Source organism: Serinus canaria, chromosome 9 (genome assembly GCF_022539315.1).
Source record: "Serinus canaria isolate serCan28SL12 chromosome 9, serCan2020, whole genome shotgun sequence".
In the NCBI taxonomy this organism is placed as follows: domain Eukaryota; kingdom Metazoa; phylum Chordata; class Aves; order Passeriformes; family Fringillidae; genus Serinus; species Serinus canaria.
This window is the reverse complement of record NC_066323.1, coordinates 1,423,579-1,442,053: the sequence shown is the minus strand read 5'-3', so window position 1 is coordinate 1,442,053 and position 18,475 is coordinate 1,423,579. Positions and strand designations below refer to the sequence as shown.

General features: G+C 52.2%; 2 protein-coding genes across 3 annotated transcripts; one reads left to right on the top strand and one right to left on the bottom strand.

Annotated features, from left to right (window-relative positions):
* Window positions 1-1,982: 1,982 nt before the first annotated feature.
* On the bottom strand, window positions 1,983-18,243 carry GFM1 (G elongation factor mitochondrial 1). Its single transcript, XM_050977955.1, has 18 exons — window positions 18,096-18,243; window positions 17,284-17,436; window positions 16,847-16,979; window positions 16,214-16,418; window positions 15,429-15,545; window positions 14,766-14,916; window positions 14,312-14,466; window positions 13,473-13,557; window positions 12,260-12,397; window positions 11,706-11,807; window positions 11,560-11,616; window positions 11,100-11,237; window positions 10,331-10,413; window positions 4,961-5,123; window positions 4,043-4,187; window positions 3,216-3,376; window positions 2,662-2,715; window positions 1,983-2,397 (listed from the first exon to the last, which is right to left on the bottom strand). Exons 1-18 carry the CDS (start codon window positions 18,147-18,149, stop codon window positions 2,266-2,268), a joined length of 2,226 nt encoding a protein of 741 aa, XP_050833912.1. The 5' UTR covers window positions 18,150-18,243; the 3' UTR covers window positions 1,983-2,265.
* LXN (latexin) lies at window positions 5,504-9,923 on the top strand. Of its 2 annotated transcripts, XM_050977957.1 has the most exons (6): window positions 5,505-5,670; window positions 6,634-6,696; window positions 7,153-7,327; window positions 7,886-8,022; window positions 9,091-9,153; window positions 9,782-9,923. In XM_050977957.1, exons 1-6 carry the CDS (start codon window positions 5,542-5,544, stop codon window positions 9,872-9,874), a joined length of 660 nt encoding a protein of 219 aa, XP_050833914.1. In that variant the 5' UTR covers window positions 5,505-5,541; the 3' UTR covers window positions 9,875-9,923. The 2 variants fall into 2 exon arrangements, with proteins under 2 accessions (XP_050833915.1, XP_050833914.1); XM_050977958.1 differs by lacking the exons at window positions 9,091-9,153; window positions 9,782-9,923 and adding an exon at window positions 8,938-9,081 and having other exon boundaries at window positions 5,504-5,670.
* Window positions 18,244-18,475: the final 232 nt, after the last annotated feature.

Below are 18,475 nucleotides of genomic sequence, written 5' to 3'. Positions count from 1 at the left end.
TGTGCCACCAGTTCTCCAGCTGGGTTCCCAGCAGATCCATCACTGTCCCACCTCTGCTCACTGCAATGTGCCAGACTGTCCCAAAGTCCCCTTTTTTCCCCATCAGCCAGGTTTGTGGCAGGATAAATTAAACCTTTCCCAAGAACACCACGTTCCTGAGGAACAGAGGCTCTGGGGTGGCTCTTCTGTTGTACTTGGGGTGGTTTCCACAATCCTCGAGCTGTTACAGGGAACAACAACTCAAGGATTTCACACAACAGCTTTCCCTGGATGTTTTCAGGCTGGGTGATGTCAGCTTCCCCAATTCCAGCATTTTACACAAATAAATCTGATTTCCTGGCTGAAGCTTTTCCCCTCAGCACCCAATAAACTCAGGGAAGCAGCATTCCACACCCTCCTGGTGTTTTCTTTCCTGCTGGGAGAAAACAGTTCTCATCAGCAGCAGTGTGAAATCAGGGAATAAAATTCCTTAAAGAAGCTGTTGATTAAAATTTTTTTTTGGAATTAAGTCAAGAAAGTAGGATGGATTTGGCCCTTTGGGACTCTGCTTTTGTCTCCTTACCTTGTTTTTGCCTCTGCTCTGTAGGGCTGCAATAGAGCATCAGGCACTTCCCAGGCACCAGGCTGGTGGAACTGGCTGCTCACAAACTCACAGCAGTTCAGCACCTCCACAGAACTTCTGGACAAGTAGCAAAGCTGTGGAATTCTAAGGCAAAGTCTCCCCCAGCTGCTTTTAGGCCAAGGCTTCAGCCTAAAACCTCAAATCATACAGCAAAGTTCTTGGGGGTTTGTTTCTTTCCCGGGTTTGTGGAGAAGCAGCACATCTGGCAGAACTCATCAGCCAGGAATTCACATCACAACTGTCTAAACATAATATCAACCCCATAAATAGAAATATAAATCACACCAATAGAAATAAACCTCAGAAACACAAATATAAACCCTAGAAACACAAATATAAACTCCAAAACCACAAATAAAATCATACCCAGCCTGTTTCTTGCACTATGTTGACACCGCTTTTATCAGACATCTCCAAATTTTGGGAAAGTGCTGCATTTGCTTGTTTTAGAAAACTTCCAAATGTCTGAGAACCTGCAGGGCTTTTCTGGGAATGAATTCCAGCTGAGCGTTCCCAAAACCAAAGCCGTGGATGTGCGGGAATCAGGGATTTGTCCCAAGGCAGCACCACACGGACACCCCACCTCTCGCCTGGGATCCACCAGCAGCTCCAGGCCCTGGCAAATCCTTTCCCAAGGTTTCCATAAATCATTTTCCAGCCCTTCCAGAGGAGAAGCAGCCTGGCTGCTCCACTTGTTTCTGTCTGGGAAGCAGCAACGCCAGTGCTGTGCCAGGAATGTCGCTGGGTTTGAACTGGAACTTCACTCCCTGTTTACTGGAATCTGCAAAAACACTTTTCAGCTGAGCAGGGCCGAAGGAGGAAAGAGAACTCAACGTGGACATTCTGGGAATAATTACAAATACAGAATGATGGGAATATCTTCTCACCTAACGCCTTTGAGTCAGCAGTCAAGTGATTCCTGAGCTGAACATCAGCTGCAACTCGGCCTCTGGCTTGCGAGATTCTGGGAAAAGGGATCTTTGGTTTGGATTTCCAACCAAGAGCCAAAAGCCAAGCCCGTACATGAATCCACACCCCAAACCCATTAAATCCACATCACCAAGCCCATTAAATCCACATCTCCAAGCCACACAGTAATTCCATCTTGTTCCCAGCTTTGGCAACTCGGCTCCATCCTTGTGCACCAGTGAAAATGGATTTGGTGACAAGCAGTGACTGATGGCTTTGCCCAGTGGCTTGGGACTTGGGAGGATCCTGTGCCATTTCCAAAGGATTTGGAGGGGAAAATTCCATCTGCTCCCTGGAGGGAAGCTGGAGCACCAGGTGCCAAGGGAGATCCCACACCCTGTACTGGTCCAGCAGCTCTTACCTCAGTTTAACATTTCCAAATAAAGATGTATCAAGTAAAAAATAAAATTACTTTAATAGATCTTGATTAAGACAAATCATCAGCCGTGTTTTAACATCTATTTGTTACAAGAGCATTTACACAGAGCAATCCCGTGGTGATCCCCTGGTGCTGCTGACACCACCCCAGAGGAAAGGTTCCATGATAAAATTCCAAGTCCAAATCCCACTGGAGCCCACCTTACCCAGCCAGCCTGGGCTGCTCCATGGCTTGGCAAAGCGAGCTGTTGGAGAAGGCTGGGACAGACTGTTCAGTGGACTCCAGAGGAATCCCATCAGCTCTTGGCTTTGCCCTTTTTGGCAGGAAGTCTCCCTGTTGCTTCCAGGTATTTGTTGATGATTTCCTCCTGAGTGCTGGCTGAACAGGGGTGGTATTTGGAGTATTCCATGGTGTATTCCCCTTTTCCCTGCAGAGTTGGGAAAAGAAAGAGAGGATGGGCCATCAGCAACCCTGCTGGGCACACAGCTCCTGTCTGTAAAGGGATCCCAGGGATCCTCCACAATCCCACCCAAACAAACTCCTCAGGTACAGAGAATTGTTTGCCAGGAATTCCACAGCTCTGGTCTGATCTGATCTCATTCCCTGCTGCAGCTGCCAGGGACAGGATGATCCAATGAGCCCAAATGTACAGATTCAAACATGTTTTAGCAAAAAGGACCAGGGGGCTCACCTCTGTGCAAGACCTCAGCTCCGTGGCATATCCAAACATATCGTTCAGTGGCACCTAAAATCCAAACATATTTGCTCAAAATGAAGTTTTTCCCATCACTTTTGGGCTATCAGCTAATTAATCCCAATTATGACATAAAGAGTCAGTGCTGTCTGTAAACAGCCCTGATTTAATGGTCTGCTGTTGTAAAGTATCTGTTATTTTAATTAATTTCTATTTGCAGTGTGTTTTCAGCAAGAAAATCTGAGAGTCTGAGTGTACCAGGAACTGGAATATCCTAAATTCAGTGATGAGTCAACCAGCAAGGTTTGAGGTGTCTGCAGACATTCCTCCAGGGATAATTTGGGAAGCAGAAGGGCCACAGGGTGTGGCTGTCCTGAGCCCCTCACCCAGCAGGAAAACACCCAGTGATCCTCTCCAATCATTTTCAGGAGGGAGATAAAGGAGGAACATTGAAATTGAGTCAACCTACAACTGTACCCATGTAAACTGAGGAAAACAATGGAATCAAACCCAGGGAAGGGAAGGGGAGGGGAGGAGCAGTGAGCACAGACCTCAGCATAGAGGGTGAAGTAGCCCTCGGAGCCGTCCTGGCCCGTGATGACGCCGTGGCGCCGGTTGATGCCAGCTATCACTGCCCCCTGGAACTCCACGGGAGCCACCACCTCCACGGCCATGATGGGCTCCAGGATGCGCACGGCAGCGTTCTCCATGGCTGCGGGAAGAACACCGTGAGCAACCCAACAGCAAAGGTGAACCGGGGGCAAGGCAAGCTGCTCCCGTGCCCAGCTGCAGGTGGTTTATGGTTAATGTCAGGGAAAAACCAGGAGTGACACATGGAGTTCCAGCTCTGGCCTTTCATTACTGGAACCACAATCTCAGTAAGGCTGGAAAAGACCTCCAGAATCATCGAGAACAACCTGTGCTCACTAAACCTACTATGAAATGCCACATCCACACGTTGTCTAAGCAATCCGGGGATTGTCACCCCACCACTCCTGAGGCAGCCCCTTCCAGTGTTCAACCTCTCCTTCAGTGAAGGAATGTTTCCTAAAAATGGCCCAGTTTGGCCAAATGTTCTCCTCCTACCCTGTAAGGATGAAACTGCTGACGTTGCTGTACTGAATTCCAGGATTTCCTTCATACTGCCACAGGAATTACTGTGCCTCCCTCAGGAATTCTATAAACTCTTGTACATGTTCTGCTCCCTAAAACTGGGCAAGCTTTGGGGGGATGAAGGGAGGGATGGATGGATGGATGGAAGGAAGCATGGATGGATAGAAGGATAGAAGGAGGGATGGATGGACGGAAAGGGGGAATAGGTGGATGGATGGATGGATGGATACCAGCCAGCAGAAGCCATCCAAGGAGGAGGCTGTACCTTGTTTGAGGGCTCCCTCTCCTGCCCTGATGAAGGAGATCTCGTTGGAGTCCACCATGTGGTGGGCGCCGTCCTCCAGCACGAAGCGCACCCCGGAGATGCGGTGTCCTGACACCAGACCCCTCTCACAGGCATCTCTGAACCCCTGGGAACGACACCTCCCTGTCACCAGCAGGGACTGCAGCCTCTGCACTGCCAGTCTCTGCCACCTCAGCTTGATTGTACAAAAACCACATAACAAGGAAAAACGGCCTCAGGGTTTGCCTTTCTAAGGGATTCCATGGCCAAACCCCAAAGAATGCTCAGTGTGGAAAGAGCTCTTGCCTGGAGAACAAGATTCCTTTAAGACTGGTTTTTTTCAGGATTTGGCAAAAATCTTTAAGTGTTGCAGCATGGAAAAATGAAGGAATAATTGTAGGTCATTACAGGACTTCCAAGATGTTGGTAGGTTAATTAAAGCTGTGTGTAATAAATTATACAGTGAGGCAGTCACAGAGGAGATAAAGAAAGAGAATTTGGGAACTGAGGCAGGAAATGGAGCTTAATTACAGTTTCCTCTATAACTGACCTCACAGAAGTCAGAGAAGTCACAGAAGTTACATATTTTGGGGTTGGGAGGAGAACTGTGGGGCCACAACCAGAAGCAGAAGAGGCCAAGAAAAAGCAGCTTGAGCAGGAGGCTCTCACAAGGGAAACCAAGGCAGCACGCACCACCAAAGACAACAGCAGCTCCTGAATTAGCTGGAAACCCCAGGAATGCAAGACATGGAGTAAAACCACACAGCTGTGATCCTGCTGCCACTAGAGCAACGGGAAAAACCTCCTTTCCTGGGGCAAGGCAGGCACAGCAAATGTGGGTGGTACTGCAGGAACACGACAGCAATCAGGATTTTCTGTGTCACAGAGAGAGGTCTGTACCTTTTCCACAGCAGGCACAAACTGCTTGGGAATATTTGTGCCAATGGTTCTGTCCTCAAACTCCAGTTTGGTGAAGTCCTCTGGCTCCAGGGGCTCCAGCACTCCGATCACTTTGCCGTACTGGCCTGCTCCTCCAGACTGCTTCTTGTGGGTGAACTCAAACCTAAACCCCAACAAGCCCCCAGATACCACGTGTCACTCCTGACACTATCCACAGCTCTCTGTGGAAATCCATTCTGCATTTCAGACAATCACAGACTGGCCTGGGCTGGAAGGGAATTTAAATCCAAAATTCCATGGGCAGGGACGCTTTCTGCTATCCAAGGTTGCTCCAAGCCTCGTCCAACCTGGACACTTTCAGGGAGCAGCCACAAATTCCCTGGAAAATCTGTGTCACGGCCTCCCCACCCTCCTGAGAAGGATTCATTCCCGATATCCCACCTAACGCTGTGTGACACGCCATCCCGAGCTGTGCAGGGATGCGCTGCCCCGGCAGCGCCCGGCCCGTCCCGCGGAGCCCGCCCCGCCCGCTGCGGCCCCGCCCGGCGCTTCCTGCGGGAGGAGGAAGCGGCTGCCGGGCCATGGAGCTGCCTCCCAGCCACTTCCCGGCCGCCCGAGCCGCGGCCGCGGCCGTGGGGTACCTGCGGTACCTGCGGGGAGGGCCCGGGCGGGGGCTGCAGCTGCGGGAGCTGCGCCGCGCCCGGCGCCAGGTGAGCGCCAGGGACCGGCACGGGAACGGGAAGCGGCACGGGAACGGGAGCCGGCACCGGGAACGGGAGCCGGCAAGGGCTTTTCCCACGGAGCGGGCAGAGCACGGGGACAGCTGCACGGGAGGTGTGGAGGGTCCCGCTCTGGGGACATCCCAAACCTGCCGGGCGCGTCCCGGTGTCACCGCTCAGGTGACCCGCCTGGGCTGGGCAATGTGCAATGTCCTTCCCAGCCGCAGCTGCTCTGGGGTTGTGGCACTGCCACCGCGGCGGTGACACCGCCTGGCTCCGTCTGGGGGTCCTGGCAGGAGCTCGGTGTCACCGCGGGCGGGTCAGCGCTGTGGGACACACCCCGTGTGTCACCTGCGGTGACAGCACCGCCGAGAGAGCCCTGCCCAGGGCACGGCCCCGGCACCGGGCCAGGAGGAACCTCCCGAGCAGGAGGGGGAGGGTGCTGGGTGCTCCTGTGCGTGCCAGGACACAGCTGAGCCCTGCCCTGGGTCTGCAGGGACACCTGGCACTGCGGGGGCACAGCAAACCCCACCTGCTCCCTTCTTGATAGCCAGAAAAACACAGGGCATGATCCAGTTCATAATAACCTGCACAATGGAATTAATAGAGGGAAGCATTGAAGGCTTTTAGGTGAGTTTTAACCAAGCAGCCAATTCTTGGGGAGCATCACACAGGAGCCCAAAATTGGCCATTCAGGGGTGTTCAAGGATAGAAATGAGGGTGGAGAGGCCCTGACACAGAGTGCCCATCCCTGGAAGTGTCCAAGGCCAGGCTGGATGGGACTTGGATCAGCCTGGGACAGTGGAAGGTGTCCCTGCAGATGGCAGGGGTGGCACTGGATGGGATTTAAGGTCCCTTCCAACCCAAACCATCCTGGGATGCTCTGCTTTTGTCCAGGATGCAGCCCTTCAATATTTGCCAAAACAAATGTTATTAATATTTTCCCTTTTTTAGGACATTGATGATGTGGGGCACAAGTACTACCTGGAGCTGGAGCTGGAGGATGTCCTGGACAAAGTGAGTCACACTGGTTTAATTACACACTCTGTGCACACAGCACTTAATATTTTGAATCATGCTCCTGACTTTTCTGTACTGCCAATCAGGCCCCAAAAAGGCTGAATTTTAACCAAAAGGAACCCACTGTCCATGTGGTACCTCCCACTACACCACCAGGCAATGCTGCAGGGAGGACAAGGACATTTCAGTGTCACCCAGCTCCAACTGAACAGCACAGGGGACATTCTGCACCCCAGCCACTGCCCCTTCCATCACTGCAGAAAGCAAACCCCACCCTCAAACATGCACAGAAATGCCAGGAATTTAAACTTGTCTTAAATAACCACAAACCTCTCTGGACCTGACTCAGAGAAAACAGCAACTACATAGAAATGACATTTTCAGAAGTGCAAACGACCCTGGTTATACACATATTCTATCAGATAATAATGCACATCATGAACTCTGCCCCAGGACAGGACTGTCAACTGCACTGCTGAGGTTCTGTATCACCTGGGCAGCAAAACCTCTGCTCCAGATGTGCAGGTCACAGTGCAAGGAGAGCTCAGGAGCACAGAGGAAGCAGACCAGGAGTTCTACAATCGGATCAGGAGCCTGGAAAAGGAGCTTGTGGCTGAGAACATCCCAGGTACAAGCCAGGGCTGGGAGAGGGCTCAGGCCTTCACCTTTCTCTTTTTGGGGGTCTGCAAGCACAGCCACTGCATTTGTTCCTGATTCTGAGTGTTCTGGAAAACCAGCTGGCACTGGCACTGCCACCTGTCCCTGCTCCCTCTGAGGGTGTCCTGGCACATCCAACTCCCCAAATGCCCAACGAGGGGCTGCTCTCACTGCTCTCACCTCAGAGCAAGCCCTGCCTTGGAGACCTGGGATTTCTATCAGAGAAAAAAGTGGAGGAGAACACCCTGGACGCGTCCCAGGCCAGGCTGGATGGGGCTTGGAGCAGTCTGGGACAGTGGGAGGTGTCCCTGCCACGGGAGGGGTGGCTCTGGATGGGATTTAAGGGCCCTCCCAACCCAAACCATTGCAGGAGTGTGTGAAGTGGGAGGAAAACCCAGTGGTGATGGAGCTGCTCTTCCAAAGCTGTGGAAGGCTGTGTGACAGGAGGGATGGGAGCAGCAACCCTGTGTGAGGTGATAATGCTCTGTTAAGGGCTCTCTTTGACACCCAGTGTTTGTTTGGGTTGCAGACAGCCATGGGAACGTTCCCCCAGAGCTGGAGCCCATCCACCGCCTGGCCTGGGTGGCCTCTGGCTACGTGATCTGGCAGAATTCCACTGAAAACACCAAGTTCCACCTTGCCCAAGTTAAACACGTGAAGCAAGTGGTGAGTTACCAGCAGGAACAGGATCCCAGCCTGCTCTGGGCTGGAGGGACCTTAAAGCTCATCCCATTCCCCCCCTGCACGGGCAGGGACACCTTCCATGGCCCAGGGTGCTCCAAGCCCATCCAGCCTGGCCTTGGCTTTCCCTGGAAAGCATTCATGAGCTAAGCAGCTGTGGCAAGGACAATAAATTAAATTAACAGAATTCCATAGATCCTCCCAGTTTTGCTGTGTTCTATTAGAGAAAATCAATTCTGAGTTAAAAATAACCCTAAAGTCATCATCAGCTTTCAATTCAAGGCAATTTTCCACAGGAGCCAGGAAAAAGCAACAGGATTTAGTGTTTAGAAAACAGAAAGCTCCAGAAGTTTTCCCTCTGAACAGACAGTGAATTCCCAGGAAGTTCTCGTCTGAAGGAAAGACAGGAATTCCTTGTGGAAATAGGATTTGTGAATGTTTTGCTCCCTCTGATGGCATTTTAGAGAATTCACAGCTGCTGCAGAGCTGTGCACCAGCAAGAGTTTAAAGATCCTCTCTAACAAAGTTAAGGACAAAGGAGACAAATAACTATCAACTAACCCAGATTAACTGCCATCTCTCTAGTTTTATCCCTTTTCCCCTGAAAACACAGGAAAATGATCTATTCCAAAGGCCAGGGATTATTTTGTCACTCAGAATCCCTGGCTGTCACTCCCAGAAAGGCCTCTGGAGTGTCCTTATGCTCGTGACAATTTTATTTGGGATTGTTTGGGTTAAACTGACACCTTCTAGAATGAGGTGTTCCCATCCCAAAGAATTCCTGACAGATCTGCTCTCTGTAAGGCAGGAATTAGCAGTTTAGAGCTTTACATTCACTGTCTCCAGTGCAGTTTTAGAGTGCACAGAAATTCAAACCAGGAGCTTTTCATTTTGTTACAGTGCCTGAGCTCCACCTGCTTCCTTTGTGATCAGGAGCTGCCAGTTTTATCTGGAATCCATCAGAGAATTTTTGTGATAACCACAGAGAACTGAACCACTTTTTCTGAGGTGGGAGAATCCCCCAATTCAGCCCTTTCCATCCTGTCTTTCCAGAAAAGAAGTGATGAAGATCTTCAGTTTGACTTTGTGGTTCTACTCCATGAAATGGTGTCCCAGGTAAATAATTTTACTCCTGAAAAGCCTTTTTTGGGTGTTTTGAGACTGCAGCTGTGTGAGCTCCAGCTCACACACAGATCTGATCCTGCAGGGTGAGCTCAGGGTCCCCATCCCTGCCTGTCTCAGCATTCCAGGAACAACAGCAGTGACTTCCAGCTGCCTTGGTGGGAATGGCTGAGGTTCAAAACTGGTCCCTCACAGCTCTCCCTTGGGACATCCCAGTGCCACAGTGGGCAGGGATAAAGGGAAGGGGCAGCTGGAGCAGCCTGGATGCTCAGCTGAATTCCAGCTGGGCTGTGGATGCCTCCATGGCCAGGACAGAGACCTCAGCAATCCCAGTAACTTCCAGCAGAAACTGACTCCCAGAACAGCCTTTACATCCTGTGCTACTCTCCAGCAAAATTCTGGGATCTGAGCAGGTGTTTTGAAAGGAAAACCACAGAAAATTGGGAAGGGAAGCTCTTGACTGTAATAATCCAGGGATCTCCCTCCCAGCTCAGGCTCTGCTGCTCCTGACCCCCTGCACTCCCATTCCCTTGGGTTTAATTCCCAAGTTTCCCATAGAAAGCTCCAGGCTGGCTAGAGGGGGGCAGCAGGGGTTGCTGACTGTGCTGTGTGTGCCCCACAGGAGGTGCTGCCCTGGGAGGTGACCCTGCTGTGGCACCCCCAGCGCGGGGCCCGAGTGGCCCAGAGCCGCGCCGCGGGAGCAGGGAGCTCCTGAGCACCCCTGGGACACATGAGCACCTCTGGGAGCTCCTGAGCACCCCTGGGACACATGAGCACCCCTGGGAGCCTCCTGAGCACACCTGGGAGCCTCCTGAGCACCTTCCCTGGGACACCTGAGCACCACCCCTGGGAGCTCCTGAGCACCACCCCTGGGAGCTCCTGAGCACCACCCCTGGGAGCTCCTGAGCACCACCCCTGGGACACCTGAGCACTCCTGGGAGCTCCTGAGCACCACCCCTGGAACACCTGAGCATCCCTGGGAGCTCCTGAGCACCCCTGGGAACATCTCAGAGCTCCCACACCTGGAGGGAGCAGGTGATGGGAGTGGGGACCAACCACAGTACAAGACATTAAATTAAACCTTCCTGGGTGTTTCTGATCCCAGAATTCCAAAGGGATTTCCTCTGCCTCCAAGGGGACAAATACAACCATTCCCAGCAGGAATACTCACGGCACAGGGGCAGAGATGTTCTCCCTGAAGGACACTTTGGGCTTCCCCATGGTGCAAGGACAACCATATTCCCTCTCCATCCTCTGCAGGAAGAAACCCACAGTGATTTGGGTTATTCCACTGGGAATTATTTAGGAACTTCATCAGGATTAATCACTTTTTTGGTTGGGGGTTTGATTGATTTTTGGGGCTCTTTTTCTTTTTTAATTAACAAATTATTCCCCATAAACTTCTTTAAGATGTGCATCTTCAGATGCAGGAAAAGAAACAACATTAATTATGTTATTAAAATTCAAGTTTTTCAAGGCAAAAATCACTTTTTTTTCATTTTGTCAATATTTAAGATACATCTTTTTGTGTTAAGATTAAAATATAGACATCAGCTGGAATGAAACAAATCCTTCTAACTACTCCTTTCTCCCTGCACCAGCTTTTATTAGGCAATGATACACTTAAAACCACAGAAAGAGAGGATTTTTCTGTAGAAATTAATTATCAATAGGTATTATTAATTATTATAAGCAAAGGCTACTAGAGCAAAGTGTAATCTTTAATACATTTTTTATGGATTGTACCAAATCCTAAAAATATTCCAGGCAAAATTTCCTTTTAGAAGCCTTCAGAATGGAACCACTGGAGAGAAAGAAACTTCAAATGTTGACTTAAAAGTTCAACGTTTCCCTAAGCAGCTGGAAGGACTAGGAAGGAGGAAGAGGAGATGGGAAAAGCAGGCAGAAGCAGAGTCCTTGGGATGTGCTTCCCAAATTACCTGGGCATAGATTTCCAGGTGCAGCTCCCCCATCCCAGAGACAATGGTCTCCTTGCTCTCCTCATCAAAGTGGACTCTGAAGGTGGGATCTTCCCTGGTGAAGCGGCCCAGGCCTTTGGAAAACTTATCCAGGTCATTCTGAAACACAAGCCAAGGTTTACTCAACATCCATGAGTCCCTCCAAGAAGAAAGCCTCAAGTTTTCCCACCCACTGCTGGAGCATTTCTGCTCTTTGGGTTAATTTATGGAAGATTTATAACTCCTGATTAAAGTGTTAATTATTTATTTCAAGTTCATGTTGCTGGCTGAGTGACAGCATCCAGCTCTGGGTTATCCAAGGGATAAAGTCTTGGATATTTGGGATAAAACACTTTGCAACAGTGCTTAGACTGTTCCATGAAATCACAAAGCAGCAAAGAGAGGGAGCTCAGGGAGAAGAGGCTGATCCAAAGGCTCCTACCTTGTTGGAAGGCTTCATAGCCACGGAAATGACGGGATCTGGGACGTGGATGGATTCCTGTGTGGCCAAGGAAAAGGGGATTTTAAATTCCAGCAAAATCCTGGTGACTGGCAGTGCCTGAGGCAGCCAGGGCCAGGGGGGCTCACCATGGAGATGTCAGTGCTGGTTTTATCCGTGAACGTGTCCCCGCTGGCACAGTCGATCCCAAACAGGGCACAGATGTCCCCAGCATAAACTTCATTTACATCCTGAGGGAAGGAAAATTCCTCTGCAGACAGCACTGGGATAACAGAAGCTGTGGCTGCCCCTGGATCCCTGCAGGTGTCCAAGGCCAGGCTGGACAGGGCTTGGATCACCCTGGCATAGTGGCACGTGTCCCTGCCCTCGGGGCTGGATGATCATTAAGGTCCCGTCCATCCCAAACCATTCCAGGACTGAGTTCGTCCTTCCCTCACACCCAAACTCCACCTGGATTATAGAAGATCCATAAACACTGTGTTTTAAAGCTTCACACTGAGCTCCTTAAAAACTTCCAGCTTGGTTAAAAACCCTGCAAATCTCCCTCTTTATTCCAAGGACAAAAGGGAGGGCTCAGCTTGGATTAATTCAGGATCAAATGAAGCAAAGACCATCCTGTGCTTCAGGATCATCACCCAGGGTGATGCAGGGGCTGGCAGCCCATCCCTGGGGATGCACTCACCTCCATGTTGTCCGAGTGCATCCGGACCAGTCTCTGCACCCTGACCCTCTTCCCCGTGCGGGTGTTGTAGATGTAATCTGACTTCTTCAGCATCCCCTGGTACACCCTGACGTAGGTTAACTGCCCAAACTTGCCAGCCTGCAAGCACAACCCACCACAATCTGATCATTCTGGGAACCACTGATGCCTCAGCTTTTAGCATTTCTATGTTTCCCATTCTGTGCTGCTTTAGTGTGTGGGTCTGAGCTTCATATTATGGGATGGTGAGCTCTGTGCCCAGAGCAGGGAGACAAAACAATTCCTGCTCCAGCTGGGCACCAAGGACAAATGAGCCCAATCTCAGGCCAGGAGCACAAACCCCGTGGGCTGGAGAGAGAAAAACAAGCAGGGTGGGAGTGCCTGGGCTAAAGCTGGGCTGGGACAATGAACTGCAAGGTGGGAATGGAGCAGAGCTGATCCCAGGGAGAGACCCCGGGAGCGCTGGTGCATTTTGGGGCCATTTTGGGTCATCTTGGGGGCAGCCCTGGCTGGGCTCTGGTGCTGCCCAAGGTGGGTCCATGGAGGAGATCCTTGGAATCAATCCCTGCTTTATTCTGGAACCCCATCTAGTGTCTGTTCTGGGTCAGCCTGCACAAGGCATCACCAGCACCAATTCCAAGTACCAGCTGCACTGACTAAATGTGGTGTGAATTTCCACACTACTAATGGAAATGAAAGATTCTCTGCAATGGAATTTGGCAATTTTCTGAACCAATTTTTCACTCCCAAACCTTCCCAAGAGACACATGCTACCATGGAATGTGGCCACCCATTTTCCATATTCCACAGGAACCCTGAAGTGCTGCTCTCTAAGTAGCAAACAACTTATTTGCCTTAATTTCTGTGCCTTTTCCTCTCTCATGTCCCATTGTTTCCAAGCGCAGGATTTTTCCCTGAAAATATTTCAATTAAGCCAAGAACCCCCTAGATGTTCAAGTTTTAACTAAGAAAACCAGGAAATACTTGAGGTCCAGAACCCACCCTGAAGTTCCAAACTGGCAGAGTTTATGGATTTTAGGGTTGAAGCCTTTTCTTTAAAAAGAAGTTAAATTTCAATTGAAGTCAAATATAAACTGCTTTTCAGTATAAAGGATTTAAAAGTCTGCTGTAGGTGAGTTTTGGTAGCACCACCTGGGCTCTCTCCATTTCTGGGAAGGTGCAGAGTGAGACTCACCTCCAGTTTGAAGGCAAGGCCGATAAAAGGCTGGGAATCGTCACGAGCAGAGTTCAACAGGAACTTGGTTTGGTCCTGAGAATCCCTGAGAAACAGGCATGAGAGGGAGCAGAGGTTAGGAACCAACACAGGAGCCTCCTCCAAACATTTGCAGGCTCTGCTGTTGGGGTTCACACGTCTGGGTGGGCTCTGCTCCCAGGAACAGGGACAGGAGCAGAGGGAACGGCCTCAGGCTGGGCCAGGGCAGGCTCAGGGTGGACATCAGCAGGAATTTCTCCATGGAAAGGGTGGGCAGGCCTTGGCAGGGGCTGCCCAGGGAGGTTTGGAGTGCCCAGCCCTGGAGGTGTCCCAGGAAGGGCTGGAGGTGGCACTCAGTGCTCTGGGTTGGGTGACAAAGGGAGGACTGGGCACAGCTTGGATTTGATGATCCTGGGGCCTTTTCCAGCCTCAGGGATTCTGGGATTCATGTCCATAAGAATAAAACACTATTTACACACTCGGGATTTGCTCCCTGCTCTAGGCTGGCCATGCTTGAAGGGCTGCATTAATTCTAAAGAATTATCTGACAATCATTGTCCAAATGCAACACTGAACGTGGTAAAAACCCTCGAATGAGAGAGGAGCTTTGGGACTTTGTGCCAAATGCTGGTGGCACTGTTTGATACTTATGGTAAAGGACTGTGGATCTTGTTAGGAATGTTTCCTGCTTTGAAACTATTCCGTGGAATCTCAGACTGGTTTGGGTGGGAAGGGTCCCTAAAGGTAGCCCAGTGCCATGGGCAGGGACACTCTCCACAGCCCTGCCCCTGGACACTCCTGCTGCTGCTGGATGCACTCACCCCTGGTTGAGGAGAGCGTAGTTCTCCACCTCAGAAGGGTTGGGAAGGTATTCCAGGACAGCATCCAGCAGTGGCTGCACCCCTTTGTTCTTCAGAGCACTTCCCACCAGGACAGGGGTGAAGGATTTCTGCAGCGTTGCCCTTCGGATTGCCAGCTGAAAAATATCCCTGTGAATTCCTCCTGCAGCACAGCCCAATCCCTTGGCTTTCCTGGGCTTCTCCACTCCTGGAGCAAAGAGCTGCTCCCACAGTCCCCTGGACACCCCCAGCACAAGGGCTTCCCATAAAAGCTGCTCTCCAGAATTCTTCAACAGATTGGGAATGGGCCCTCCCCGGAGGGAGCTGGAGTTCAGCTGAGGTGACACAACTCCAGCCAACAGAATTCCTGATACATTTATTGAGGAATGAGGGGACAGGGACACAGGTGAGGGAACAGCCAGCACGAGGAAGGTACCTTTAACTGTGCAGCTGTGGGAATCTTCTCCTCCAGGAACAGCTCCCCCAGGAGCTCGTCGGCGTTGGCCACGCACTCGATGAGCTCCCGGCGCCGCTTCGCAGCCTCGGCCCGCAGCTCAGCCGGGATCTCCTCCACCCTCAGGGTCTGCCTGCACACACAGGGAGCACAGTCACCCCCAGGAACTGCACAGGGATCAGCCTGCCCACCCCTGGCGTGACCACCCTGATTGAGAACGATCCACCCTTCACGTGGATCCTGGGAAAAAGTCCCCTGTGAACATCAGCGTGTTATCTGTGCTGTGGGAGAGTCCTTCCCACTCCTGGCAGGGATCAGGAAAACCTCCCAGCAGCTCACCCACAGCTGATCTTCATCCCAGGGAGCCACACACGCTGCAGGATCCCCTCATGGAGCACTCTCCTGCTTCTCCAGGTGGGAAGTGTGGCCACCAGCCCTTCACAGCAACCAAGTCCTGTGCAGCCACCCCCACCCAGAGCTCCCTGCAGGCCCCGGGCACTGGGAGAGCTGCAGGGGGACCCTCAGCCCCAGCACAAGCCCTTCCCAAACTTCCAGAGAGCTGGGTTTATCTCTGAAGAGAAACTGCAGGAATTCCTCCTGCAAAGAGCAGCTCCAGCTAGAAAAGAAACTATTTCCAGGACTTACCCAAGTGCCCCATCAAAATAGATTGCTTTTTCTTCAATGAGATCTATAATTCCTTTAAAGTTTCCTTCCAGCCCAATTGGAATCTGAACAAAAGCTGCATTGTGTTTCAACTTGGATCTGAAAAAGAGAAAATAGGAATTATTGAATAAAAAAGTAATTTCTATGTGTGTGCTCCAAATGGTCTTTGAGCAACATTCCCCTCCCACAAAATGTGGGTTTTGTCCTTTGGACAGTGCCAAGATCTGCCAGTATGGATAAAAACCACCCAGTTTTGGGCTTTGTATCCCACCTTTTGTATCCCAACAGGCCCAGGGAGCAATTCCCATGGGAAAGGCAGCAGGGGAAACCAGTTTGAGATTGATTGCTTGATTAAGGGAGTTGCTTCTCCCTTAATGAGTATTAATAAGTTTATCTCATGGATCAAATTAGGCAGGGAAAGGTTGGAAGTAAGTAGGACTTCCAGGAACCCAAAGCACCCTGTGTCACCTCCCTGATGGAATTTCAGCAGGATCCAGGGAAAACTAAGAGGCTGCTCTCAAAGTGGGTCCTGATACAGTTCCATCAATAAAATAAACATCAAACTCGAGCCTGTGGTCACTGCAGGTCTTGGCTGACACCAATATTGGGGGGTTTTGGGACAATGGAAATTTGTCCTGGGTCAGATCAGGATTTAACCTTGTGTCAGGAATTCCCCAAACTGCAGCTCCCAAGAGAAGCCTTTCCAACATTGTTCCTCATGAGCTGCCATGGGGATGGAATTTCAGGAATCATTGTAAATCCAAAACCTGAGCTGCTGCACTGCTCTGGCCGGGTTGGAGCCCATCCTGTCCAGTTTGTTGATGAAGGTGAGGAAGGGGACGTTGTAACGCTTCATCTGCCTGTTGACAGTGATGGTCTGGCACTGGACACCTCCCACGGCACAGAGAACCAGGATGGCTCCATCCAGCACCCTCAGAGACCTCTCCACTTCAATGGTAAAGTCCACATGGCCTGGATAACAAATACAAATAAAAATGATAAATGCACTGGAAAGGAACAACAGCCAAGGGAATCACACTGAGTGACACCAGCTCAAGTGATGGAGCACAGAGTCATGGAATGGTTTGGGTGGGAAGGGACCTTAAAGCCCATTCCACCCCTGCAGAAACACCTTCCACTATCCCAGGCTGCTCCAAGCCCCATCCAACCTGTCCTTGGGCACTTGCAGGGATTCAGGGGCAGCCACAGCTTCTCTGGGCACCCTGTGCCAGGGCCTGCCCACCCTCCCAGGGAACAATTCCTTCCCAATACCCCATCTATCCCTCTGTCAGTTTGGACCCATCACTCCACGTTCTATAACAGCCAGGGACACAAAGATGCACCACATCCCCTGTATCCATGAGGAGCAGCAATCCCCAGGTGCTGCCAGCTGCCCTTACCTGGCGTGTCGATGATGTTGATGTTGGTGTCCTTCCACATGGTGTAAGTGGCTGCAGACTGGATGGTGATGCCCCGCTGTCGCTCCAGCTCCATGGAGTCCATGACAGCTCCAACTCCATCCTTACCTTTCACCTTAGGGGAAATAAAAAAAATTAGTCCAAGGAGTTTGCTAAGAATTCATATCCCATCCCTGGAAGTGTCCAAGGCCAGGCTGGACAGGGCTTGGAGCCACCTGATCTGTGGAAGGTGTCCGTGCTCATGGCAGGGGGTGGGATGGGAGAGCTTTAAGCTCTCTTCCCACCCAAACCATTCCAGGATTCTGTGGATCCACGTGCAGGAGTGATGCTGCACGGACTGAGCATCCTCCCTCATGCAGAAAAACACAGTGTGGGGGTGAGTAAGTCACAGGAAGATCCTGGTGGGAGCTCAGCCCAACCTCGTGCATCTGTGCGATCCTGCCCGTGTAGAACAGGATCCGCTCCGTCAGCGTGGTCTTGCCGGAGTCGATGTGAGCCGAGATCCCGATGTTCCTGATCCTCTCGTTGGGAAGGACCCCCGAGGAGCAGTGCCTGCAGGAGGTCAGCAGGAGCTGCAAGGCAAGAGAAGGGCACTGGCTCAGCCAGGAGTGGATCCAACACAGCTCACAGGACACCAGGAATGGGACGAGGGGAAACGGCCTCAAGCAGTGCAAGGGGAGGCTCAGGTTGATCACCAGGAGGAATTTCTCCATGGAAAGAGTGTTCAGGCTTTGGCAGGGCTGCCCAGGGAGGTCTGGAGTGCCCATCCCTGAAGGTGTTCAGGGAATTCCTGGAGATGGCACTCAGTGCTCTGGGCTGGGGACAGACAGGGTGGGCATCGGGCACAGCTGGGACTCGATGGTCTTAGAGGGCTTTTCCAAGGTAATTTATCCTGGGACTCACTGTGCCCATGGCTAACCTGCCAAACCGCTTCTCCACGGCCTCCTGTCAATCTATGGCGAACCGGTCACCTCGAGCCGAGTGGCCTTTTCAGGGTCACCTCCGAGCTGACACCGCACCCCGCACCCCGCGCGGCCCCTCCATGCCCGCCCTGCTGCCCATTCCCGGTTTCCCTGTCCTCATCCATGTGACCGGCGGCTGCTCGTTCCCTGCAGCTGCTGCAGCCCGTCCGGGGCCGTCCCTCCGCCCTCCATCCCCTCTGCTCCCGGCTCCCTCCCCTCCTGGGGCGCCGTTCCCTCATGGGGGCGCGGGGCGGTCCTGCCGCCGGTACCTGGATGTGCCGCGGGCGGCCGGGGGCCAGCCCGGCCCGTAACACCCTGAGCATGGCCCCGGCTCCGGCTGCGGCTGCGGGCCCGCTCCCGGCTCCAATCCCGGCTGCAGCCCCGGCTCCAATCGCGGCTCCAGCCCCGGGTCACTCCCGCCTCTTCCGGGGCCCCGCGCAGGCGCCGCGGGCCCGTCCGGCCCCTCACGGGCTCCTCAGGGAGCGGCGGCGCCTGGCAGGAGCTCCAGGGGCTGCATGGAGAGGGGAGGCTCTCACTGCCTGGGCCCCCGGCCCCTCACGGGCCCCTCAGGGAGCGGCGGCGCCGGGCAGGAGCTCCAGGGGCTGCATGGAGAGGGGAGGCTCTCACTGCCCGGGCCCCCGGCCCCTCC

Bases quoted from the DNA above. Each gene is read 5' to 3' on its own strand.
- LXN (XM_050977957.1), top strand. From the start codon at position 5,542: ATGGAGCTGCCTCCCAGCCACTTCCCGGCCGCCCGAGCCGCGGCCGCG. The intron at 6,697-7,152 runs GTGAGTCACACT...ACTCTGCCCCAG, and splicing joins TGGAGGATGTCCTGGACAAA to GACAGGACTGTCAACTGCAC. The intron at 7,328-7,885 runs GTACAAGCCAGG...TTTGGGTTGCAG, and splicing joins TGTGGCTGAGAACATCCCAG to ACAGCCATGGGAACGTTCCC.
- GFM1 (XM_050977955.1), bottom strand. From the start codon at position 18,149: ATGCTCAGGGTGTTACGGGCCGGGCTGGCCCCCGGCCGCCCGCGGCAC. The intron at 14,467-14,765 runs GTACCTTCCTCG...GATATTTTTCAG, and splicing joins CCACAGCTGCACAGTTAAAG to CTGGCAATCCGAAGGGCAAC. The intron at 12,398-13,472 runs GTGAGTCTCACT...TTGTGCTTGCAG, and splicing joins GCCTTGCCTTCAAACTGGAG to GCTGGCAAGTTTGGGCAGTT.